General features: G+C 36.4%; 1 protein-coding gene across 12 annotated transcripts in view; it reads left to right on the plus strand.

Annotated features, from left to right (window-relative positions):
- Positions 1–21,466, plus strand: part of CASK (calcium/calmodulin dependent serine protein kinase) — a 386,525-nt gene that overhangs the window by 346,916 nt on the left and 18,143 nt on the right. For 8 of the 12 annotated variants that reach the window (XM_061136699.1, XM_061136702.1, XM_061136700.1 and 5 more), the window contains 5 exons: positions 947–982; positions 2,595–2,791; positions 13,202–13,317; positions 19,981–20,061; positions 20,164–20,244. In XM_061136699.1, the coding sequence (XP_060992682.1) occupies positions 947–982; positions 2,595–2,791; positions 13,202–13,317; positions 19,981–20,061; positions 20,164–20,244 (511 nt within the window). The remainder of the gene's footprint in view (positions 1–946; positions 983–2,594; positions 2,792–13,201; positions 13,318–19,980; positions 20,062–20,163; positions 20,245–21,466) is intronic. The other 4 variants (XM_061136701.1, XM_061136705.1, XM_061136707.1 and 1 more) reach the window with 1 other exon arrangement.

Below are 21,466 nucleotides of genomic sequence, written 5' to 3' on the forward strand. Positions count from 1 at the left end.
GGTCCGTGCACATACTTCTGTGAATTATAAGCCTTGCCTGGATATGAAAAGCAAAAGGAACTGGCTTCAAACTGCACTTAAGCCACGCTATTATCACATCTTTAACACAAAGTACTTTATATTTTGACTTGAACTTGGAATTTTACTTTTTTTCAGAACTATCCATTTTGGAAAGTAAAAAGAATTGTTTCTAATTTACGTAAGCAAATGGGAGCACTTATAGGTGCAGGTGTGTGAATTTTTGAAATATTTTGAAATAACAAAATCTCTTAAGTTGCTGATATTGCTGTTAAAAATGAGAGTTCTAATGATACAGCAGTATCACTCTTTTCCTATTAACTTGCCCTTTAAAATATATCATTTTTATGAGGTAAATTTGTAAATAATTTGAGATAATTTATAAATAATTTGAGATCACCTCAGATGGAATGATATAAGTAAGAGAAATGTTAGAAAATTTCCTGTGACTTTTATTTGCAACTTCAAAATAGGCTACCAAAGGAATTCATTTATAATAGTTAACATTTAACAACTCTAAGATGGTGAAATATCCATACAACCATTGAATTTTTCAAAATCTTAAATGGTTGCAGTGACTAAGTCGAAAAGGGCAACAGCTCTTTTGAGTTTTGGGGGGAGGGGTTTTAAATAGGCTGTTTCACTTGCAGTGGCTTTTGTGTTGAAGATGCTGAGTTGTTTCTTAAGAACACATTTCTCTCTGCTTAAATTTACCTGCTTTCTTCAGCTTGCTGCTAAATGGCCTGGGTTTGATTTTTTTTTTTTTTTGATAACTCAACATTTCTGAGAAATGGAATAATGTATATTATCTCTTTACAACTTAAATCTAGCTCATTTTTTAACCATAATGTAACAGAACACACAAATTACCTTGTACTCTTTGAAAAGTAAATGAAAATTTTTCTCCTGGGTTGGCTTTATTCTACAGGACTTGCCATCAACTACCCAACCAAAAGGACGACAGGTGAATAGATATCCTCTATAGAAACTTCTCTAAACTGAGCTGCTAATAGCCAATCCTTTATTAACCCTTTCCATCCCATAATGTCTGCATTTTGGACCATAACATTTGAGCATTGAGAGCTTGTACCATTTCATTTTAACACATTACACATGACTAATTCTCTATAAGGATTTTTTCCCTAACATCCTTGTAGCTGTGATGGTTATTGTAATTTCAACCTGATCATTTTGTGTTGATGGTTAAGAATTCAGCCTTTGGGGATCTTATGGGCTTCCTCTGGGGTGAAAATAAATTTTTAAAGGCTGCAAAATTCTTCAAATTCTAAGAATAACTAAAATGTACATGCCAATGAACATTTTTAAGCAATAATTATCTGAAGTTTGAAGGTTTTTTCTTAATTTGTATCTGCATGTGTATTTCTAAAAGCTGTATACAATGGGAAAAAAACAACAGAAAAATCCTGGCTTTATGTCCTAATCAGACATGAAAAGTTAGGTGCTGCCTGAGACAAGCAACTTTTATTTGTTGGCACTTCGAGTATAAATTTTAGGTGCAAATACAGAGACATAACTTTTATAGGCTGGATTTCTGAAAAGAAACAAACAGAATAATAACACAATAGTTCCAAACCCTTCAGGTTGGTTTTACAGTGACTTTAATATTAATATTCAAATGTAATTTCAAGATAGAAATTTTATGGAATTTTTCTTGAAATGTGCTGTTAAAAGTAATCAAATTGGGAGTTAAGATTTGCATAAACTAGCACCTGATAGAAATCACTCAAATGATGCAATACTGAATTTCTAGCACCTTGTTTTACGTTATTTAGAAATCCAGTAATTCATAACTGTGATAACCCCTTGTATGCTAATCTGTTTCCTTTTATATTTACTAGTTACATTTACATATAATAAAACTCAGAGCCTTGAACTATCCATCTCCTGAAGCTCTGTGCAGATTTTAAGTGTTACATTGGCAAACGTAGGATTTAAATTCATTTTTCTTCTCTAAGAAGAGTAAAATGCAAATATAAGGTAGAAATGCTATTTGAAAAATAAAACTACCTTTAAATGCTTGTTTAAAATGTTTGAATTACAGTTAAGTTTATCAGCAGTGTGTAGACACACTGCCAGTTGTCATGGAGGCATTTTATAGCACGTTCCCAACACTGAGTTCTTGCTAGTTTCGTATCATGCTGCTTTAGGGTTAAAACCTTCCCTGAATGCTTGTGGTTATGGCTTAAAGCCTGCCACGTGATCATGACAACTTACCCATAATATCAACTACATATATGCAGATTTTCAAACGGTAAGCGTATTTCACTATAATTTTAGCCTGTTATAGTAAAAGCAGAAATTAAGTCTTTACTGAACAAGTATCTTAAGTGTTCTATCCAAATAAAAAGAGCAGAGATTTGTAACTGTACACATCAAAAATAGTACATTGTTCTAGTGGTAGCAGTTTTTTGTGTTGTATTTCCATGCATCATATTTGTGTTCACCATCTAATGTCCTGTTCGTATTGTAGTGTTAGTCTGTGGTTATTCAGTTAGAGCTGACTGTTTTCTTTCATATCACCATGGCATTTTTTCTTACAAACTCCTGTTTTATAGATCTATGTAAGAGCACAATTTGAATATGATCCAGCTAAGGATGACCTCATCCCCTGCAAAGAAGCTGGCATTCGATTCAGAGTTGGTGACATTATCCAGATTATTAGTAAGGACGATCACAATTGGTGGCAGGGTAAACTGGAAAACTCCAAAAATGGAACGGCAGGTCTCATTCCTTCTCCAGAACTTCAGGAATGGTATGTCTGTGTTGTGTTCTTTTGGTTTCTCATATAAACGAAGCCTGGCAAGCCATTTTTCACCTTTATATTTTGCTGTTTTATAGGGTAAAACCTGTTTAATATATTCTTTGCTCTATTAGCCAAACACAATTCAAATGAGTCTGCCGAGATTTCTCAGTTGTCAGCCCCAAATGAGCTCCTATTTATAGAGTCAGGTCTTTGTTTCACACAGAAGGAGAGGAAGGTCTACAGAGAGGCTGAGTCGGGTCACATCGTGATCTCTTAGCAGAGCCCTGTACGCCTGTATGCTGTTTCCAGCCTTTTAGAATTGCATTTTTTTAAATGTACCCTCTCTTTGCGCCTCCACATGCTCTCACCAACCCCATTCCACTGCACCACCAGTGAAAAACTCAGATGCCAGGATTCACTGTCGCTCCAGGTATTTACAGTGTTTCACTATTAGAAGGGAGACAGAAGCTTCGTTCTTTACCCTGCCAGGTCTTTAAAAATGTGTGTCTGTTAGAAAGTTTAAGCTTTGAAAGCAGGTTAAAATCAGGCAGTTTTCAGACATGTTTTTAACTGAGAGGAGTCAGGGATTACTGTATAGTTTGGTAAAATCTATTTCTGTTATTAATGTTATAATTTGCTGTTTTTTGAAAAATGCTGATAGTTTTACCTTTGTCTGTACTTTGGCAACATATATCAGAAATCTAGTGCCAAAGAGATATCTTCAAAAGAGAGACCTCTTCATGTCCAAAATACTTTTTTGAACCTAACTAAAAGAGATTAAAGGCATCAAGTTCATAGACTCAGTTTTTTTCACCCAGTTTTTTACCAATTAAAGGGATTTTTGAGTTAATCTCTTTTTTTTTTAGTTAATCTCTTTTGCTTGATCACTTCTTTCAGCTATTCCAGGGTTCCCAAAAATACTTTTAAATTTAGCACATTGGAGCTAAGAACTTCAGATGCCATCATTTTATACTAGGAAACATAGGCCCACATAAAGGAAGTAGAAGCCTTCCCTCTGATGCCGTCTTTGGGTCCAATCTTCAAAAAACAGTTTAAGTATTAGTGAGAGGACAGTGATGTCTAAGTCCTTTTGCTAGTGACGTTATTATGTTAGCACTGATATTTACATTTTACAAAATGTGTTCTTGAATGTTGCCATATATGAATGTCTCTTGAAAATATTTATGTAGATTCTAGACCTCTTCTACCTGGTCAGATCATTTGTATAAATTATGTCTCACCAATACCTATAACTCTTAAGTCCTCTGGGGGAAGCCTAAGAAATGACAGTGGAAAAAAAAAAAAAGAAAGAAATGATAGTGGAAAAGCAGATTTGCTTCCTATTTCCTATAATGATAGACTAGATTGTCTGGACCAATCCTCCTGGGAGAAAAAAATGAAAAGTGCTGCAGAAAATATGTTCTTGAAAATTACCTTAAATGCACTGAGTACCTGAAAAGGTATTGGGGAACTCAGTGACCAATTTTTATATGAAAGCCATTAATCAGAGCGGTAAAAATGAGAGTTCCAAATTGGTCCACTTTGCCATGAGGGCATTTCTATTACTAAGAACGTCTCTGCCAGAGGACCAAGGTTAAGACCCAGTAAGGCCTGTAGAAGTAGGAGAATCAGTTAAGAGACCCATCCCACACTGTCAGGACTGCAAAAAGCTATACCCCTAGATTAAGGGCAAACTGATAAGCAATTCCCTTACTTCCCTTCCACACCAGGGGACCGTAGAGAAGGATGCCTTGTCAGTGAGCAGAGCAAAAGGAAAACAAAGTTCCCCTGAAAACATTGTGGCCACTGGTCTACCCCAAATGAATTTTCACCCAGGTACATATAGCCTGGGACAGCCGGGGAAAGTCCAGCTATGCATTTGATGTGAGGTTTCTTATTTACTAATACTTCCATATATCTGTTATAGACAAATGAAAGTCTCTGAAGGAGAGCACTTTTATCCTAGGGCTCCTCCTAACCACCCACAGCATGGACTTTCTCCAGGGCAGTGACCAGCAAGTCACAATACGCAGGTGCACATAGAAACCAGTGAGCAATAACAGACACCAGGAACAGACTCAAACCTGCATCATAAATTGGAATTAGGAGACCAAGGTTTTTCAGTAATATGCTTCTATGAAGACCTACAAGACCTTCTGGAACTCACACCAGAAAAAAAAGATGTCCTTTTCATCATAGGGGAATGGAATACAAAAGTAGGAAGTCAAGAGATACCTGGAGTAACAGGCAAGTTTGGCCATGGAGTGCAAAATGAAGCAGGGCAAAGGCTAACAAGAGTTTTGCCAAAAGAATGCACTGGTCATAGCAAACACCCTCTTCCTACGACACAAGAGATGACTCTACACATGGACATCACCAGATGGTCAATACAGAAATCAGATTGATTATATTCTTTGCAGCCAAAGATGGAGAAGCTCTGTACAGTCAGCAAAAACAAGACTGGGAGCTGACTGTGGCTTAGATCATGAACTCCTTACTGCAAAATTCAGACTTAAATGGAAGAACATAGGGAAAACCACTAGGCTATTCGGGTATGACCTAAATCAAATCCCTTACAATTATACAGTGTAAGTGACAAATAGATTCAAGGGATTAGATCTAATAGAATGCCTGAAGAACTATGGACAGAGGTTCGTAACATTGTACAGCAGGCGGTGATCAAAACCATCCCCAAGAAAAAGAAATGCAAAAAGGTTGTCTGAGGAGGCCTTACAAATAGTTGAGACAAGAAGAGAAGCAAAAGGCTAGAAGAAAAGGAAAGATATACCCATTTGAATGCAGAGTTCCAAATAGCAAGGAGAGATAAGAAAGCCTTCCTCAGTGATCAATGCAAACAAATAGAGGAAAACAATAGAATGGGAAAGACTAGAGATCTCCTCAAGAAAATTATAGATACCAAGGGAACATTTCATGCAAAGATGGGCTCAATAAAGGACACAAATGGTAAGGACCTAACAGAAGCAGAAGATATTAAGAAGAGGTGGCAAGAATACACAGAAGAACTATAGATCTTCATGACCCAGAAAACCACGATGGTGTGATCACTCACCTAGAGCCAGACATCCTGGAATGTGAAGTCAAGTGGGTCTTAGGAAGCATCACTACAAAGCTAGTGGAGGTGATGGAATTCCAGCTGAGTTATTTCAAATCCTAAAAGATGATGCTTTTAAAGTGTCACACTCAATATGCCAGCAAATTTGGAAAATTCATCAGTGGCCACAGGACTGGAAAAGGTCCATTTTCATTCCAGTCCCAAAGAATGCTCAAACTACCACACAATTGGACTCATTTCACGTGCTAGCAAGGTAATGCTCAAAATCGTTCAAGCTATGCTTCAACAGTATGTGAACCGAAAACTTCCAGATATTAAAGCTGGATTTAGAAAAGGCAGAGGAACCAGGGATCAAATTGCCAACATCCATTGGATCATAGAAAAAGCAAGAGAATTCCAGAAAAACATCGACTTCTGCTTTACTGTCTATGCTAAAGCCTTTGACTGTGTAGATCACAACAAGCTGGAAAATGGGAATACCAGACCACCTTACCTACCCCTCCTAAGAGACCTGTATGTAGGTCAAGAAGCAACAGTTAGAACTGGACATGGAACAACAGACTGGTTCCAAATCGGGAAAGGAGTACGTCAAGGTGGTATATTGTCACCCTGGCTATTTAACTTACATGCAGAGTACATCATGTGAAATGCCAGGCTGGATGAAACACAAGCTGGAATCAAGATTGCCAGGAGAAATATCCATAACTTCAGATATGCAGATGACACCACCCTTATGACAGAAAGCAAAGAGGAACTAAAGAGCCTCTTGATGAAGGTGAAAGAGGAAAGTGAAAAAGCTAGCTTAAAACTCAGCATCAAAAAATGAAGATCATGGCATCCAATCCCATCATTTCATAGCAAATAATGGGGAAACAATGGAAACAGTGAGAGAGTTTATTTTCTTGGGGTCCAAAATCACTGTGGATGGTGACTGCAGCCTTGAAAATTAAGACACTTGCTCCTTGGAAGAAAAGCAATGACAAACCTAGACAGCATATTAAAAAGCAGAGACATTACTTTGCCTACAAAGGTCCATATAGACAAAGCTATGGTTTTTTCAGTAGTCATGCATGGATGTGAGAGCTGGACAATAAAAAAGGCTGAGCACAGAAGAATTGATGCCTTCAAACTGTGGTGCTGGAGAATACTCTTGAGAGTCCCTTGGACAGCAAGGAGAGCAAACCAGTCAATCCTAAAGGAAATCAACCCTGAATATTCATTGGAAGGACTGATGCTGAAGCTCAGATACTTTCGCCATCTGATGTAAAGAGCCAACTCACTGGAAAAGACCCTGATGCTAGGAAGAATTTAAGGCAGGAGGAGAAGGGGACAACAGAGGATGAGATGGTTGGATGGCATCACTGACTCAATGGACATGAGTTTGAGCCAACTCCAGGAGATAGTGAAGGACAGGGAAGCCTGGCATGCTGCAGTCCATGGGGTCACAAAGAGTCAGACATAAATGAGTGACTGAACAACAATGCTTAAAAAATATCTTCAGAGTATGGGGGGAGGGATGAATGGCATAACAGATTTGAAATAGAACCTAAAGGAATTTCCAAGGACAAAAAAAATGCACTAACAAAAACTCAGTGGCCACACACCTATTACAATTTTTTTTAATTAAAAAAATTTTTTAAATTTTTTTAAATTTGTAAACATTTTTAGTGTTTTCATCAACAGGTCAATGGATAAACAAATTATGGCATATCCATACAATAGGATGCAGTTAAAAGAAAGGAACTATTGGTAACACACAACAATATGAGTGAAACTCAAAAGCACTAGGCAAAACAGAGAACGTACTATAATTCCCTTATATAAAACTCTAGAAAATCAAAACTAACCTTTAGTTCCTGGGGATCTGTAGGAGGGAAGGAGGGATTACAGAAGGGCATAAGAAAAGTCCTGGGATGATGAAAATATTTGTTGTTTTGATTATGATGATGGTTTCATGGGATGTATATTTCAAAACTGAAATTTTATACTTTATATATTATGTTCAGTTTACTGCAGAAAAACTGAACTCAGTAAAGTTGCAAAGACTATAGAGGGAGAAAGGAATTCTAACTAGGATAATGAGGAAGAGGCCCACTGGACAGTATATTCCTTGAGATGTTGAGTAGGACTTTGGCAGTACAAGAAGATATTCCCAGCTGAGGGGAAAAAGAATTCCTTGTTGGAAAAGTGAATTGGTCTCTAGAATGTCATATGGTAGACATGTAATGCTAATGAGAAAGATTTGAAACAATACTATCAGCCAAACCCGGAAGCTTTGTTTAGATGTGTTGCTACCAAATTAAATTTTTCACATTCTCCAGATGAGAAATCAATTTGTTTGAACCCAAATACCTTACCTTCTTTATCCTTGGTAAATTTCATCTTGCTTGACAAGGCCCATCAGTCTAATCCTTGGATATGATTTGAGTCCCTGACTCTGTCATCCCTTCCCTTGCCTACTAGATCCTCTTCCAAGTCAGCAATAAATGTTAAACATGTGTTTGAAATTTCCTCCGTGTTGACCTAAATTCTAACAGTTTCCTTGCACTTACAGAGCTAAAAGAAATAACATTCATTTCCTGAGTGCCTGGTAAAAATCAGTTTCATTCCTCTCTCGTTACACCACATATGACCACACCACAAATTTTTACTGGGAACTTTTTTTAAGCTTAAAATCATTTCTTGTAAGATACTCTGTACACTATAACATAAGCTTCACAAGGTCAGGATTTTTTTTATTTTGGTCTCTTAACCTGTCAAAAATGCCTCAGTTCTGTTTAGGTTTCCAAAGAGCATATGCCTCACAGAAGCTGTAGTTATGACTAACAACACATATTGGCTTGTACTGGAAGAATTCCCAAAGGTTTCATCAGCCTCCTCTGTATGCCACTTAGGTAATATATGGAGATTGACGTTGGTACTGTTGCTGAGAGACAGTTCACAGTATTACCCAATAAATGTCTTTCTCCTAACCAAAAATAAATATAAATAAAGCCCTCAATGAGCAAGAGAAAGAAAGAGACATGGAGGAAAGACTCTTGAAGAAAGTAGAAGAGAATGCTTCCTGACTCATTTCATGACCCCAGCGTTACCCTGATACAAAAATTCAATAAATTTTGAATATGGGTATTTATTATCCCTTATGAACACAGATGTAAAAACCCTCAGCAAAATATTAACAAACTGAATCTAGCAAAAGAATCTGAAATTCAGCAAACTGAATCTACAAAAAGAATAATACATCTTGACCTAGTAGAGTTTGTGCTGGGAATGCACAGCTGGTTCAACATTTAAAAACCGATCCACCATATTAACAGACTAAAGAAGAAAAATCCACAAAGTCATTATCATTAGATGCAGGAAAAATATTTGTTAAAATCCAAAATCCATTCATAATTAAAACTCTCACAGACTGTGAAGTTGAAGGGAACTTCCTTAACCTGATTGAGAGCATCTACAATAAACCTATAGCAAACATAATTGGAAAGGAAAAAAAAATTACAGGTGATAGGATTCTGTGTAGAAATTCAAAGGAATCTATTAATATATATATAAACAATTACAATTAGTATGAGAGTTTAGCAAGATGGCTGATATAAAAATAAGTATACAAAATGAATTATATTTCTATTTACCAGTAAAAAAAAATAGAAAGTAATTTTTTAAAATACCCTATATAACACCCTAATACTGTAAAGTACTCTTGCAAAAAAAAAAAATAAAGCTCAAGTTTGATTAGACCTCTAGATCTAATTAGTTGTTTGCAAGAAATACAAAAGACAGAGGGACTTATTAAAGACACCACAGGGGTGAAATCAGAAACTGTAGGACAGACAACCAGTTTCTGCAACAAATGAATTGCAAGAAGAAAAGGTGGAGGGGGAAGAAGGGGAAACCTATAGGTTTAAAGGGAATTTAAGAATATTTAAGGAGGAAATAATACAAAGTTGGATTTTTTTTTTTTTTCAAAATAATCTTAGGGTGCATTCTCAATCGCTGAGTCATGTCCAACTCTTTGTGACCCCATGGACTGTAGCCCGCCAAGCTCCTCTGTCCATGAGATTTTCCAGGCAAGAATCCTGGAGTGGGTTGTCATTTCCTTCTCCAGGGGATCTTCCCAAGCCAGGGATCAAACCTGTGTCTCCTGTGTTAGCAGGCGGATTATTTATCACTGCACCACCTGGGAAGCCTAATCTTAGGGTGGGTAGGTTATAAATAACACAAAATAACCCATGAGTTAATAAATGTTGAAGCTGAGTTGTAGGTATTTGGGGTTCGTTACATGGTATTATTGTATATGTTTGAATTTTTCAATATTATAAATTTTTTAAAACCATTTATAAAATCTTTTTAAATCAACAACCTAGGAACAAATCTAATAAAGTTGTTCAGGACATTTAGAGAATAAATTATAAAACTTATTGAGACATTAAAGAAGACCTAAATAAATGTATAGACATACTGTATTTAGGGACTAGAAGACTTAATATTGTAAAGATATCTATTCCTCCCAAATTGATTAATAGATTCAATTCATTCCCAACCATTTTGAAATTCACAAGCTAATTTTAAAGTTTTCATGGAAATGCACAGAATTGGGAATAGTCAAGATGCTCTTCTAGAAGAACAGAGAGGACTTGCCTCAATGATACCAAGACTTACTATAAAGCTTTGGTAGTTAAGATAATAAGGTATGGGCTTAGAAATGCTCAAATAGGCCAACTGAAGAGACCCCCTAAACACTCTCATATATAGTCACTAGTGAGGAATGAATAGACTTTTCCATAAATTATGCTGGGATGATTGGTATCCATTGAGGTGGGGGGGGGGGGCGGGAAATGAAAGAAATTGACCCCTAACTTCATACTATATACAAAAAACAGTTCTGGTGTATTAAAAACCAAAACATGAAAGACAAAACTATAAACTCTTGAGAAGGTAATACTGGAGAATATCTTTAGGGACAAGGAAGGATTTCCTTAAAAAGATATCAAAAATATTTCCCATAAATGAAAATATTGCTAGATTTGACTAAAAACTAATGTTATCTTTATCAAATACTATAAAAAGGTTAGAAAGGCAAGCCACAGAGTGGAAGAAGGTACCTACAACATATATAACTAACAAAAGTGTAATATTTAGGCCATATAAAGACTTCCTACAAATCAATGAGGAAAAGACAACTGGATAAGAAAGTAGTCTTTGAATAGGCACTTTACAAAAGAAGAACTCCAATAGCCAATAAGCATATGAAAAGGTGCTTGATCTCATTAATGATCAGTGAAATACAAACTTAAAACTGTTATTTCACTGCTTATCCACCATGATGGCTAAAATTACAGACTGATAATACCAAGTATTGACATGGAAGTGGAACAAAGGAACTCTACACTGCTAGGGGGAGAATAATAAGTCAGTACAACTTCATTAGAAAACAATTCATCATTTCAATAGCATTGTATGGCATTCTGATAGTGATTTTGAATTCTCCTTATATGTGGTTCACTCAGGGACCCCCATGTTGGCCCACAAGCAAAGTCCTTAAGTAAGCAAAACCTTCTGTGGCAATATCCTGAAAGGCAAGTACTTGCTTAGACTGAACCTAAGAGAGCAACTTATTAACATTTATGCATATGTTACCAATGTTGAATACTGTAATCATGTAGAACAAAATTATGATTTTTCTGAATGTAATCCTAACTGAATTCAATCACAGTTTTTTTTCCCCCAACCTAGAATCTCCATGTTGTAATAGTAGTACCATTTATTAGGCAACTACTTTGCCTGCTACTGTAATAAAGATATTATTTACATTTTTTGTTGAAATTGTTTGCAACAGTCATCCAAGAGATAGAAAGATTAGCTGCATTAATATATGTAAATTTCCTAGAAAAACACCTAACACTAAATTGATAAAAGCTAACAATTGAGAGAGCAAGGATTCAAATCAGACTTGTCTCAACTCAAAATCTCACACTCATTGCACTGTATTTCATGACTATATGTTTACTCCTCTTCTGTGTCATCAGTTATATGTATATGTCCAAGTGATACAATGTTATTTTGTTAGAAACCTGCGTTTTTTAAACATTTCTAGGATTCTAGATTAAGGAACTTGCCAAAACAATATACCACCTAAGAGCATGGGCTCTGATGCCAAACTGTCCTCATTCTCCCACTTATTAGCTGTTTGATTGGGACAAATTAGGGGCTTCCCAGGTGGTGCAGTGGTAAAGAATCTGCCTGACAATGCAGGAGACACAAGAGATGCGGGTTCAATCCCTCGGGTCAGGAAGATCCCCTAGAGTAGGAAAATGGCAACCCAGTCCAGTATTCTTGCCTGGAGAATCCCACGGACAGAGGAGCCTGGTAGGCTACAGCCCATGGGGTTGCAAAGAGTTGGACACAGCTGAGCGACAGAGCACATGCACACACACAGGACAAATTAATTAACCTCTCAGTCCTTTGGTCCCCTCATCTGTAAAACAGACACAATTTCACATGCTGTTAGAAAGATGAAAATATATCTGGGTTTCCCAGAGAGCTCAGCTGGTAACAAATCCACCTGCCATGCAGGAAGCCTGGTTCGATTCCTGGGTCAGGAAGATCCCCTGGAGAAGGGATAGGCTACCCACTCCAGCATTCATGGGCTTCCCTGGTGACTCAGATGGTAAAGAATCTGCCTGCAATGCAGGAGACCTGGGTTCGATCCCTGGGTTGGGATGATCCCCCTGGAGGAGGGCATGGCAACCCACTCCAGTATCCTTGCCTGGAGAATCCCCATGGACAGAGGAGCCTGGTGGGCCACAGCCCACGGGGTTGCAAAGAGTTGGACACAACTGAGCGACTGAGCACATGCACACACCCGGGACAAATTAATTAACCCCTCAGTCCTTTGATCCCCTCATCTGTAAAACAGACACAATTTCACATGTTGCTAGAAAGATTAAATGAATTAATATATGTAAATTTTCCAGAAAAGCACCTAACACTAAATTGATAAAAGCTAATAATTGAGAGAGCCAGGATTCAAATCAGACTTGTCTCAACTCAAAATCCCACACTCATTGCACTGTATTTCATGACTATTATGTTTACTTCTCATCTGTGTCATCAGTTACATGTATATGTTCAAGTGATAGAATGTTATTTTGTTAGAAACCTGCATTTTTTTTAAACATGTCTAGGAACTTTTCGAGGAACAAACCTTTACCTGAATAATTTGAAGCATTTCTGAGGAGTTTGTTCATGCAATTCATTCTTCAAATGACTGGTTTTTCTCTCTTATCGGCATAAAACTATACATTTGTGGGTTTGTTTTTTTTTTCCCTTTCTTTGTGTGCTAGGCGAGTCGCTTGCATTGCCATGGAGAAGACCAAACAGGAGCAGCAGGCCAGCTGCACTTGGTTTGGCAAGAAAAAGAAGCAGTACAAAGATAAATATTTGGCAAAGCACAATGCAGGTAGGGAAAAGTACGACTTACTAAGACGGGTTAAACATCTCAAAGACCAAAGAAGATGTCACACCTCAATTCCGTCTTCAGAGTTCTCTATCCAAAAATGTCACCACATGAGATCTTTCATCAGCTTACAAAACTTGTAAGAAACCCCTCCCTTCAATTATTATGTTGCTTATATTTGCCAAATATTTTACAGAGCTCTACTTTATAGGAAGAAAATGCTATTTGGAAACAGAACTCTGGAACTCAGAGAACCCAGTACATTAAGTCCTGCCCTGAGAAATGAGAGATTGAGGGCTTGCCAAGTCACCAGGATTCTTACCTCTTGCTGAGATTGGTTTTGAGCAAATACCCTCACTCCTGGCTCCTCTCTGGCCCTAGGATATAGCCCTGTGACACATTCCTCAGGGCAGATGTGCACTCTTAACAGAGCTGTGATTGATTTGAAAGAGCACAAATGACATTAGTTCCTGTCACTAGTCTTCTTCCTTCACGGTACTTCCTAGCTCCTAAAAGACCAAGGACGTTATCTTGGCCTGCCCTTCATGGTATGTTTGTCTGTTTTGAAGCTTGCATTCAACTTAAGTCAAAATAGTCACTCATTTGCTAAGAACTGAAATGAATACCAAAAAACCATGCTCTGTCATTGCAGTAAAATTCCCAGAGGACTCACAGGATGTAACTTAAGTTAAAGAAACTTCATGATGACAGAGTGGGATTTACTTACTTTTAATACCTTCTTAATATGACTCCTTTTATAAGGAACTTTTTCTGAGGAATTGCAAGCCCCAACATGGGCATTAGGCTAGTTCCCAAGGTTTCAGAAATAACTCTAACATCAAATATATGGCAAAAGAAAAAAAATCAAGTGAATGCAATCATGCATACCCAATTTGATGGTATAATATTCCTGACAAATATGAAATGCTATTCCCTCTGTAGAATGTTTTATTACCATTTATCAGGAAAAATTATTTTGAAACTCTGAATGATTCATTTCTTGATCTGAGAGTAAAAGTAAACACTTTGAAGTACTGTATAATGTGGAATGAATGTGAGTGACCACATGGCTTAATTTTAAATGGTTCAGTTAAATAAGGAATCTTTCCCATCATGATATTTTTATTCCAATAAAATGGATCATCTCTGATTAAGCACCACTATAGAACACTAGTCTAATAATGGCATTTTTTGCTTTATAAAGGGAAGAAATATTTAAAGTAGATTAGTTAAATATAAGTAGTTAAAACTAATTGTAAATGCTTAAGTAATACTATTTGAAGAAATTCACTGTAGTATCAGCAGAATGTTGTTTAACACAAAATGTCAGTGGTTATTGCCAAGTCTCCATAATCACCTTGATTTCCACCAGCTTCAAACAGGTTCAAAAGGTCTGTTGACATTACATATATATGTATCACCTTGTAATTTTTATATAGATGGCATTAAAATTAATTTAAACCTAGAAAAGCAAAGAAATGGCCAATGAGGCTGTTAATCCATCCTTAGCTTTTTATACTGTACTGATAGAGGGCATGTAGAGATGAGTATCCAGTTTGCCAGTACTCTTTAATTCAACTCTGAGGAAAAATAAGAAGTCAGTTGAAAAACTAGAATCTCTAAATTCTGACAAAGAATCCACTGAATAGTTCACTTAAGAATTTTACCAGAGAACCAGCATCCCATCTGGTGGTCAGTCCACTTTTTCCATTCTTTGACCACCAGGGCTCCACTGATCTTCCATTGTTCCCATTCTCTCTGATTCATCATAGGTGGTACTTGGTGGGCCTGCAAACACACCTGTAAGCTGAATAGCCAGCCTGAGCTAGGACCAGGAGTTAGGACACCTGAGTAACCATTCAGCTCAAGTAAATCATTTGACTCCTGTGGGCCTCAAAATGAGGAGACTGGGTTTTAGTCACTCAAGGATCTCTTTGCCAATTCTAAAGTTCAGTGGATCTCAGGTTATTTCATCACTGGCCCTGACAAATGGGTATCATTTAATGAAGCCAAGTACTCAGTCGGTGTCCCTTATCTAAGGGTTTAGCTCTGGTAAACGTTGCCCATTATATTGAAGGCTTTATCACCCCTGATGGAGAAGGCAGGAGCCTCATAGAGATGGAATAGGATTGCTTTTTCTCTGTCGTCTTTTAACACAACACTCCTATCCAAAACCATGGATGTATCTAAGATCTTGTAAACTTAAAATTAAGAGGAGTAGCAAAGACCACCACCACTTCTTGTTACCTGTAGCATCTTCCTAAGCAATGGTCTTCCTCATCAAGTCCTATCTGCCACCTCTCTCCAGCTTTCTTCCCCATCACAAACCAACTCTTAGCTTTTGTTAATCATAAAGACCAGAAGAACCATTTGCTTATTACCTTGACTTTATAAGAGATGAAACTGTCAGGAAGGAAAGTCAAGTATTTTATCAGCTGTTCTGCTTTTAGCTATGATGAAAGTTTACCCTAATACGTGGCATTGTTGACATAAAGAATTGCTCTAAAAGAGAGAAACACATACTACTGACCTCCAATAGGAAAGTAAATGCTTTGAGTACTTTGAAATATCATATTTTTAAATACCAAGAACTAGATAAATGGGTTCATAGGCCACAAATCAAACTATATTTCTGAAAGAGGTTTTCTGATTTATTCAAGAGTTGATTGTAAAATACAGTAGGGTATCCTCCCATAGTCCTCAGTAAAGTAAAATAAGGGCCATTGGGATTAACATATACACACTACTACATATAAAATAGGTAACCGACAAGGACCTACTACTGTATAGCACAGGGAACTCAATATTTTGTAATAACCTATAAGGGGAAAGAATCTGAAAAAGAATATATATATATATATAAAGTGAATCACTTTGCTATACACCTGAAACTAAAACATTGTTAGTCAGCTATACTTCAATTTTAAAATAATTTTAAAAAAATAAGGACCATATGTTTTTTTTCCTATCTAAGAATTCTGCAACTGTTGATAGCAGGATCCAAACCTCATCATTAAATTCTGAAGTTGTTTATATTTGTAGTAAAAATGAAAGATGAGAACTTTATTAAGACCTAGAACTGATGGAAATGATAAAATACTAGAATTAATTATTTCCATTTCTGTTACCTGGAAATTCCACATGTTTAGTTAAAGCATAATTCTATTCAAACTGTTGCCTACTTCTCACTTTATATAGTGGGAGTCTGTCAGCTGAATGTGACCCATAAACAAATGTTGTTTTTTCCATACACACATAGTGTTTAAAATAATCAACTGAAAATCAAATATTTAACATAAAATCTGGGTTTCTACCTTTCCTTGAAGGAACAGAGTGTGGTAACATGGGACCCATTTCCTCCCTTAGCAACTCTAGGCTGTTGAGGTCCCTCTTGGATGAACACTCATTCTCTAGGATCCATTGTCTCCATGGCTCCATCCTTGCACGTGGCCCATTCACCCAAACAAATTAGTTACCTGGCCACTGCAGGCATTTGTGTGTGCACTCGGCCCCGTGTTACTTGTGTGAAATTTCTCACCTAAGTGGAGGTTTGGTATTTGAAGATACTATGTGGCTTTTCCTACTGAGGCAAGGAATAAATGTTTAAGTTTTTTTATGGAAAAAGATTCTACTGGAGAGTAGTTACCTAAATACTTACAGGTGTCTTGAATGTTGAATAGCTTACAGAGGAGTCAGGACGATGTGCCAGACTGTATTTCTGAAGCCTTGGGAATAGATTTGATTATGTTTGAGTTTACAGCAAAGACATTTTCTGTAACACATAAAAAATTTTTTGTCACAAATTTGACACAAAAAGCATTGTCATGCTTCTAGAAGAACTATACTCTTTGAGGCATTGAGATTCCTCAGCAGCCCTAGGACTTCCAAAGTCAGTTTTAGGTCAAGTTATTAGTACAAACTTTTTTCTTAAAGTCTTCATTAATTCATTTTTCTTAATGTTAAAGTCCTGAGCAGTGGTATTTAAATATCCTGAGAAACCCCATTTATATACACAAATATGAACAAATCTATAGAGGATTTCTACAATACCATTCATAGGTGTGCTTAAATTATGCTTATATCACAAATTAGTACTGTTGAATTTAAAAAACTATTACTTTTGTTTTCTTTAATACCGAGAACTCTAAAGACAACTGAAAGTGGCCCTGTTGACTGTTTTTTAAATAGTAAAAATAATAGGCACATGTGATTAGAAAAGACAAAATGAAAAGCAAAAGACTTCCACACCTACACTCCCTGAAGAAGGTTTCTTGTAATGATTCCCAGACAAAACTTGTATGCATTTGCTAGTATATAAAACCCACTGACTTATTATAAGGGTATTGTTGGATTTTTTTTATTAAAATGAGTTTGTTTCTTAATGTGATTTATTTGCCTTGTGTTTAGAATATTGCATGGTAAAGTTTCTTTTGTGCATATTATACTTTTATTTTACTAATATATTAAAAGCCATATTTCAATGACCCCTGTACATTTTTCATGCTGTCTTACTCCCAATGGCCTCTGTGCATGTAAGTAACCTGTTGAGTGACTGTGCCTCTTTGTTTTTGACAATTTCCTCTCATTAAGTCCCTTTCTTTTAATCAGCAAACAACTTAAAACCTTTAAAAGTTCAGTCTCGAAGTGTTCTCCTTATATTCCTTGTATGTCATATCTGAAAATATCCTCTTTTATTGTTTCTCCATCCCGTGGCCATGTGATTTCATTTAGACCAGAGTAACCTCTTCATGCTACTCATTTATGGTTAAGATATTGATGTGTAACATCTGTTCATTTGTTTGTCGTATTGATTGTTAATATCTAACTCATTCTTATGTGGTTGAAAAAAGATGACTTAATTCAGTAAGATTGGAGTTAGGGCTCTATAGAGGGAAAGAGATGTATATACCATTCAGAAAAATCTGTGTCGACATCTTGCTCTTTTGTGAGATGCTTGATTATTTCTAGATACTAAAATATATCGGCTTGTTGATGGACCTCTTTCATAAGCATACTTTTCTTGATGGACATAGCACTCAGAGGGCAATAGGTATAAAGAGCAATGCCGTCTGCTCTCCTGCTTTTATTTTTACAACTCTTCATCACCATTACCACTGCAGCATGACTAGCTAGCTCTGCCCTGCAGAGAACCTCCTGTTCATTTCGATTTTGTGAATCTGCCATTCTAAACACAGAAAGCATTTTGTGGTTTTTAGCTGTTGCTAGAGAAATATGCTTTAAAGTCTTTTAGTCAACCTTTATGCAATCAAGTTATCAAAGGAAAACAAATGCACAAATACCCATTAACATGCACTAACCCTTATTTTTAACATATTTTATTTCTCTTTTTTAATATTTTGGGAATGATACTTCTGTTTGTTTGTTTCTGATCTGTTGCATTCCAGAGTATCCTATTTTGCATTTTAAGGTTCTTTGCTACTGGGAAGATCACAAATGTTAAGGACTGAGCTGATATTCAAAAACATTTGGCCATATTGTTTCAGGGAGCAGACGCTTCTCTTAATGATCAACTGAAGCATTGTAGATTCCTCTATTACACCATGGAATCAGTTTCATGGAATTTATTTCAATCCCTCTAAAATCCAGACCTTATTCAATATTCTTTTAAAAAAAAAGAATAGAAATTTCAGTGTGTGCCTGACAACATTTGGGTAATACCACATAGAAAAAAAATATTACAGAAACACAGATACATGATTTTAACCTTCTTGTGAGAATTTTCAAATGTGTGTGAGAATCGGACTACCTTAAACTTCAACAGGAACGGTCATCCTCTTGGGAAAGTTTTTGTAATAGTTTTATTAAGAATCAGGTTTCAAAAAGCTATTTTTAAAGCTTTTCTTCTCAGTCTGTAATGATTAGAGAACTCCCTTTTGCAAAGGTTTTCAAGTTCAGACTGCTTCATGCTTCTTCCGGTTCTATCCATCCCAACTTACCACATACAGGCTGACAAAGTTAGGAGTCCAGGGAACCATGTTCCCCTACTTACACACCCAAGACTTTCCATTGAATGGATAGCTAGCTGGGTTACAGTAAAACCTGTGAGATGCTTATTTCCAAAGTTTGTGAAATCATACTTACAGAACTTGACTTTGACAGAATCTAGCATGCTACCTTCAGCAACTCTGCTGAAAGAAAGAACCATCAAGTTAAAGACCAGCTGTCCATGCATCTCTCATCCATCCCTAGAAATAATCTAGCTGGCCTCTTTCTTGGTTAACTCTAGTTGCATTCACGCTATATTCATGTTAGTCACTGTCTGGAGACTTTTTCTTTTTAGTATTGCTGATTTCTTAAAATTGCAAAAATATGAACAGCATGTGGTTTTGAATGAACTCATATGATTTGTTGGGTACTGCATGAAAAAATATGTAGTATCTTTTACAATTGGACTTATATGCATGTACTCAACATGTATTTGGATGCCTCTGGTTCTAAAGTGCATTTTCATGGGCTTAAAAGTAAAATCTTCTCCCGAAAGGTTATATGACTTAAATTACATGTGAGCTATATATCATAAGTTGGATTCATATTTCTTAAGACATGAATTTACTATAATTTTGGTTTTGCCAGTAAAATTATAATTTATATACATGAACTATTCCTTCTGTAAATTTATATTCCTTCTAAACCTTTGCATTTTAGTGTTTGATCAATTAGATCTTGTTACATATGAAGAAGTAGTAAAACTGCCAGCATTCAAAAGGAAAACACTAGTCCTATTAGGTAAGTTTGACTGTATAAGTGGCTTTCTTATTTTCACCTTCAAAACATTTTACAATTATTATTAACAATTATCAATTTTAACTTTTTTAAAAAATGACATAGGTGCACATGGTGTTGGGAGAAGACACATAAAGAACACCCTCATCACAAAGCACCCAGACCGGTTTGCATACCCTATTCCACGTAAGCAATTAAGTATATTTTTCCTAGTATTTTTCTAACCTTGTAATTTACATATTTTTTCTGATGACATAAGTAAGAACTGTTCATTATAGGAAATTTGGAAAATCCAGAAAAGAACAAAGAAGAAAATGAGTTAACAGTGAATCCCAACCCCACCCCACCCCTAATAGTTGTTGTTTAGTCACTCAGTCATGTCCAGCTCTTTGTGAACCCATGGTGTAGCCTGCCAGGCTCCTCTGTCCATGGGATTTCCAGGCAAGAATATTGGAGTGGGTTGCCATTTCCTCCTCAGGGATCTTCCTGACCCAGGGATTGAACCCAAAGTCTCCTGCATTGACAGTCAGGTTCTTTACCACTGAGCCACCAGCTCCCAAATAATAGTGCCATCAATATTTTATTGAATATCCTTCCAGGCTTCTCTTAGTGCAAATATATGCATGTGTATGTGTGTGTTATCACTGTTATAGTTTAACAAAATTGGGCTCGTCCAATCTGTTCATAAACTAATTGTTCCAACAGTATCTCATAAATGTTACCCAGATGAATTATTCCTCAGAAAAACAGGTTTTAATGATAGTATAGTTTTCTTTGATATAACAGTATTTTCCTTAATCAGTACCTCAGTTGTTGATTTTTATCACTTTTAAAACCCAATGGGCTACCCACTGCTTATTATAAAGAATTTTAAATCTACAATATTTTTATTCTCCTGATTTTCTCTATCTTATCCTTAATCTCATGTCTTCTTTGCTTCCTCAATTACAAAATGAAGTAATTCCAGGAAGATGAAGAGGATTTGAGGTCATGTGAAGTACTTAGCAGATACTGGATAGATAATAGCCACCTTACTACTCTCATTTTATGATTATTATTATTACTATTCCAAAGTTTAAAATTTGAATCCTAAAAGTTTTCTCACAGTTAGAGCTTTGTTCAGAGTGGGAAGAGCTAAAGGAGAATGCGTGATGATTGACTCCATCCTGCAGTGCCTTCCAATGCCATGTCAACACCACTGACTTTTCTCTACACCCCAAAGAGTTGTGAGGCTTCATCAGACCACTGTCATCCCAGAACCCTGCCTGATTTACTAAAAAAAAAAGAAATTCACCAAATATTCTTTCAATCAGTACCACTTGAGTTTTCTAGTAAAATACTTCCAAATATTATTTTAATTCTCCTTATGTCTAGACCATGAGCATAGCAAGCTTAGCTAACCTTTCTT

This window comes from Dama dama, chromosome X (assembly GCF_033118175.1).
Source record: "Dama dama isolate Ldn47 chromosome X, ASM3311817v1, whole genome shotgun sequence".
Taxonomy (NCBI): domain Eukaryota; kingdom Metazoa; phylum Chordata; class Mammalia; order Artiodactyla; family Cervidae; genus Dama; species Dama dama.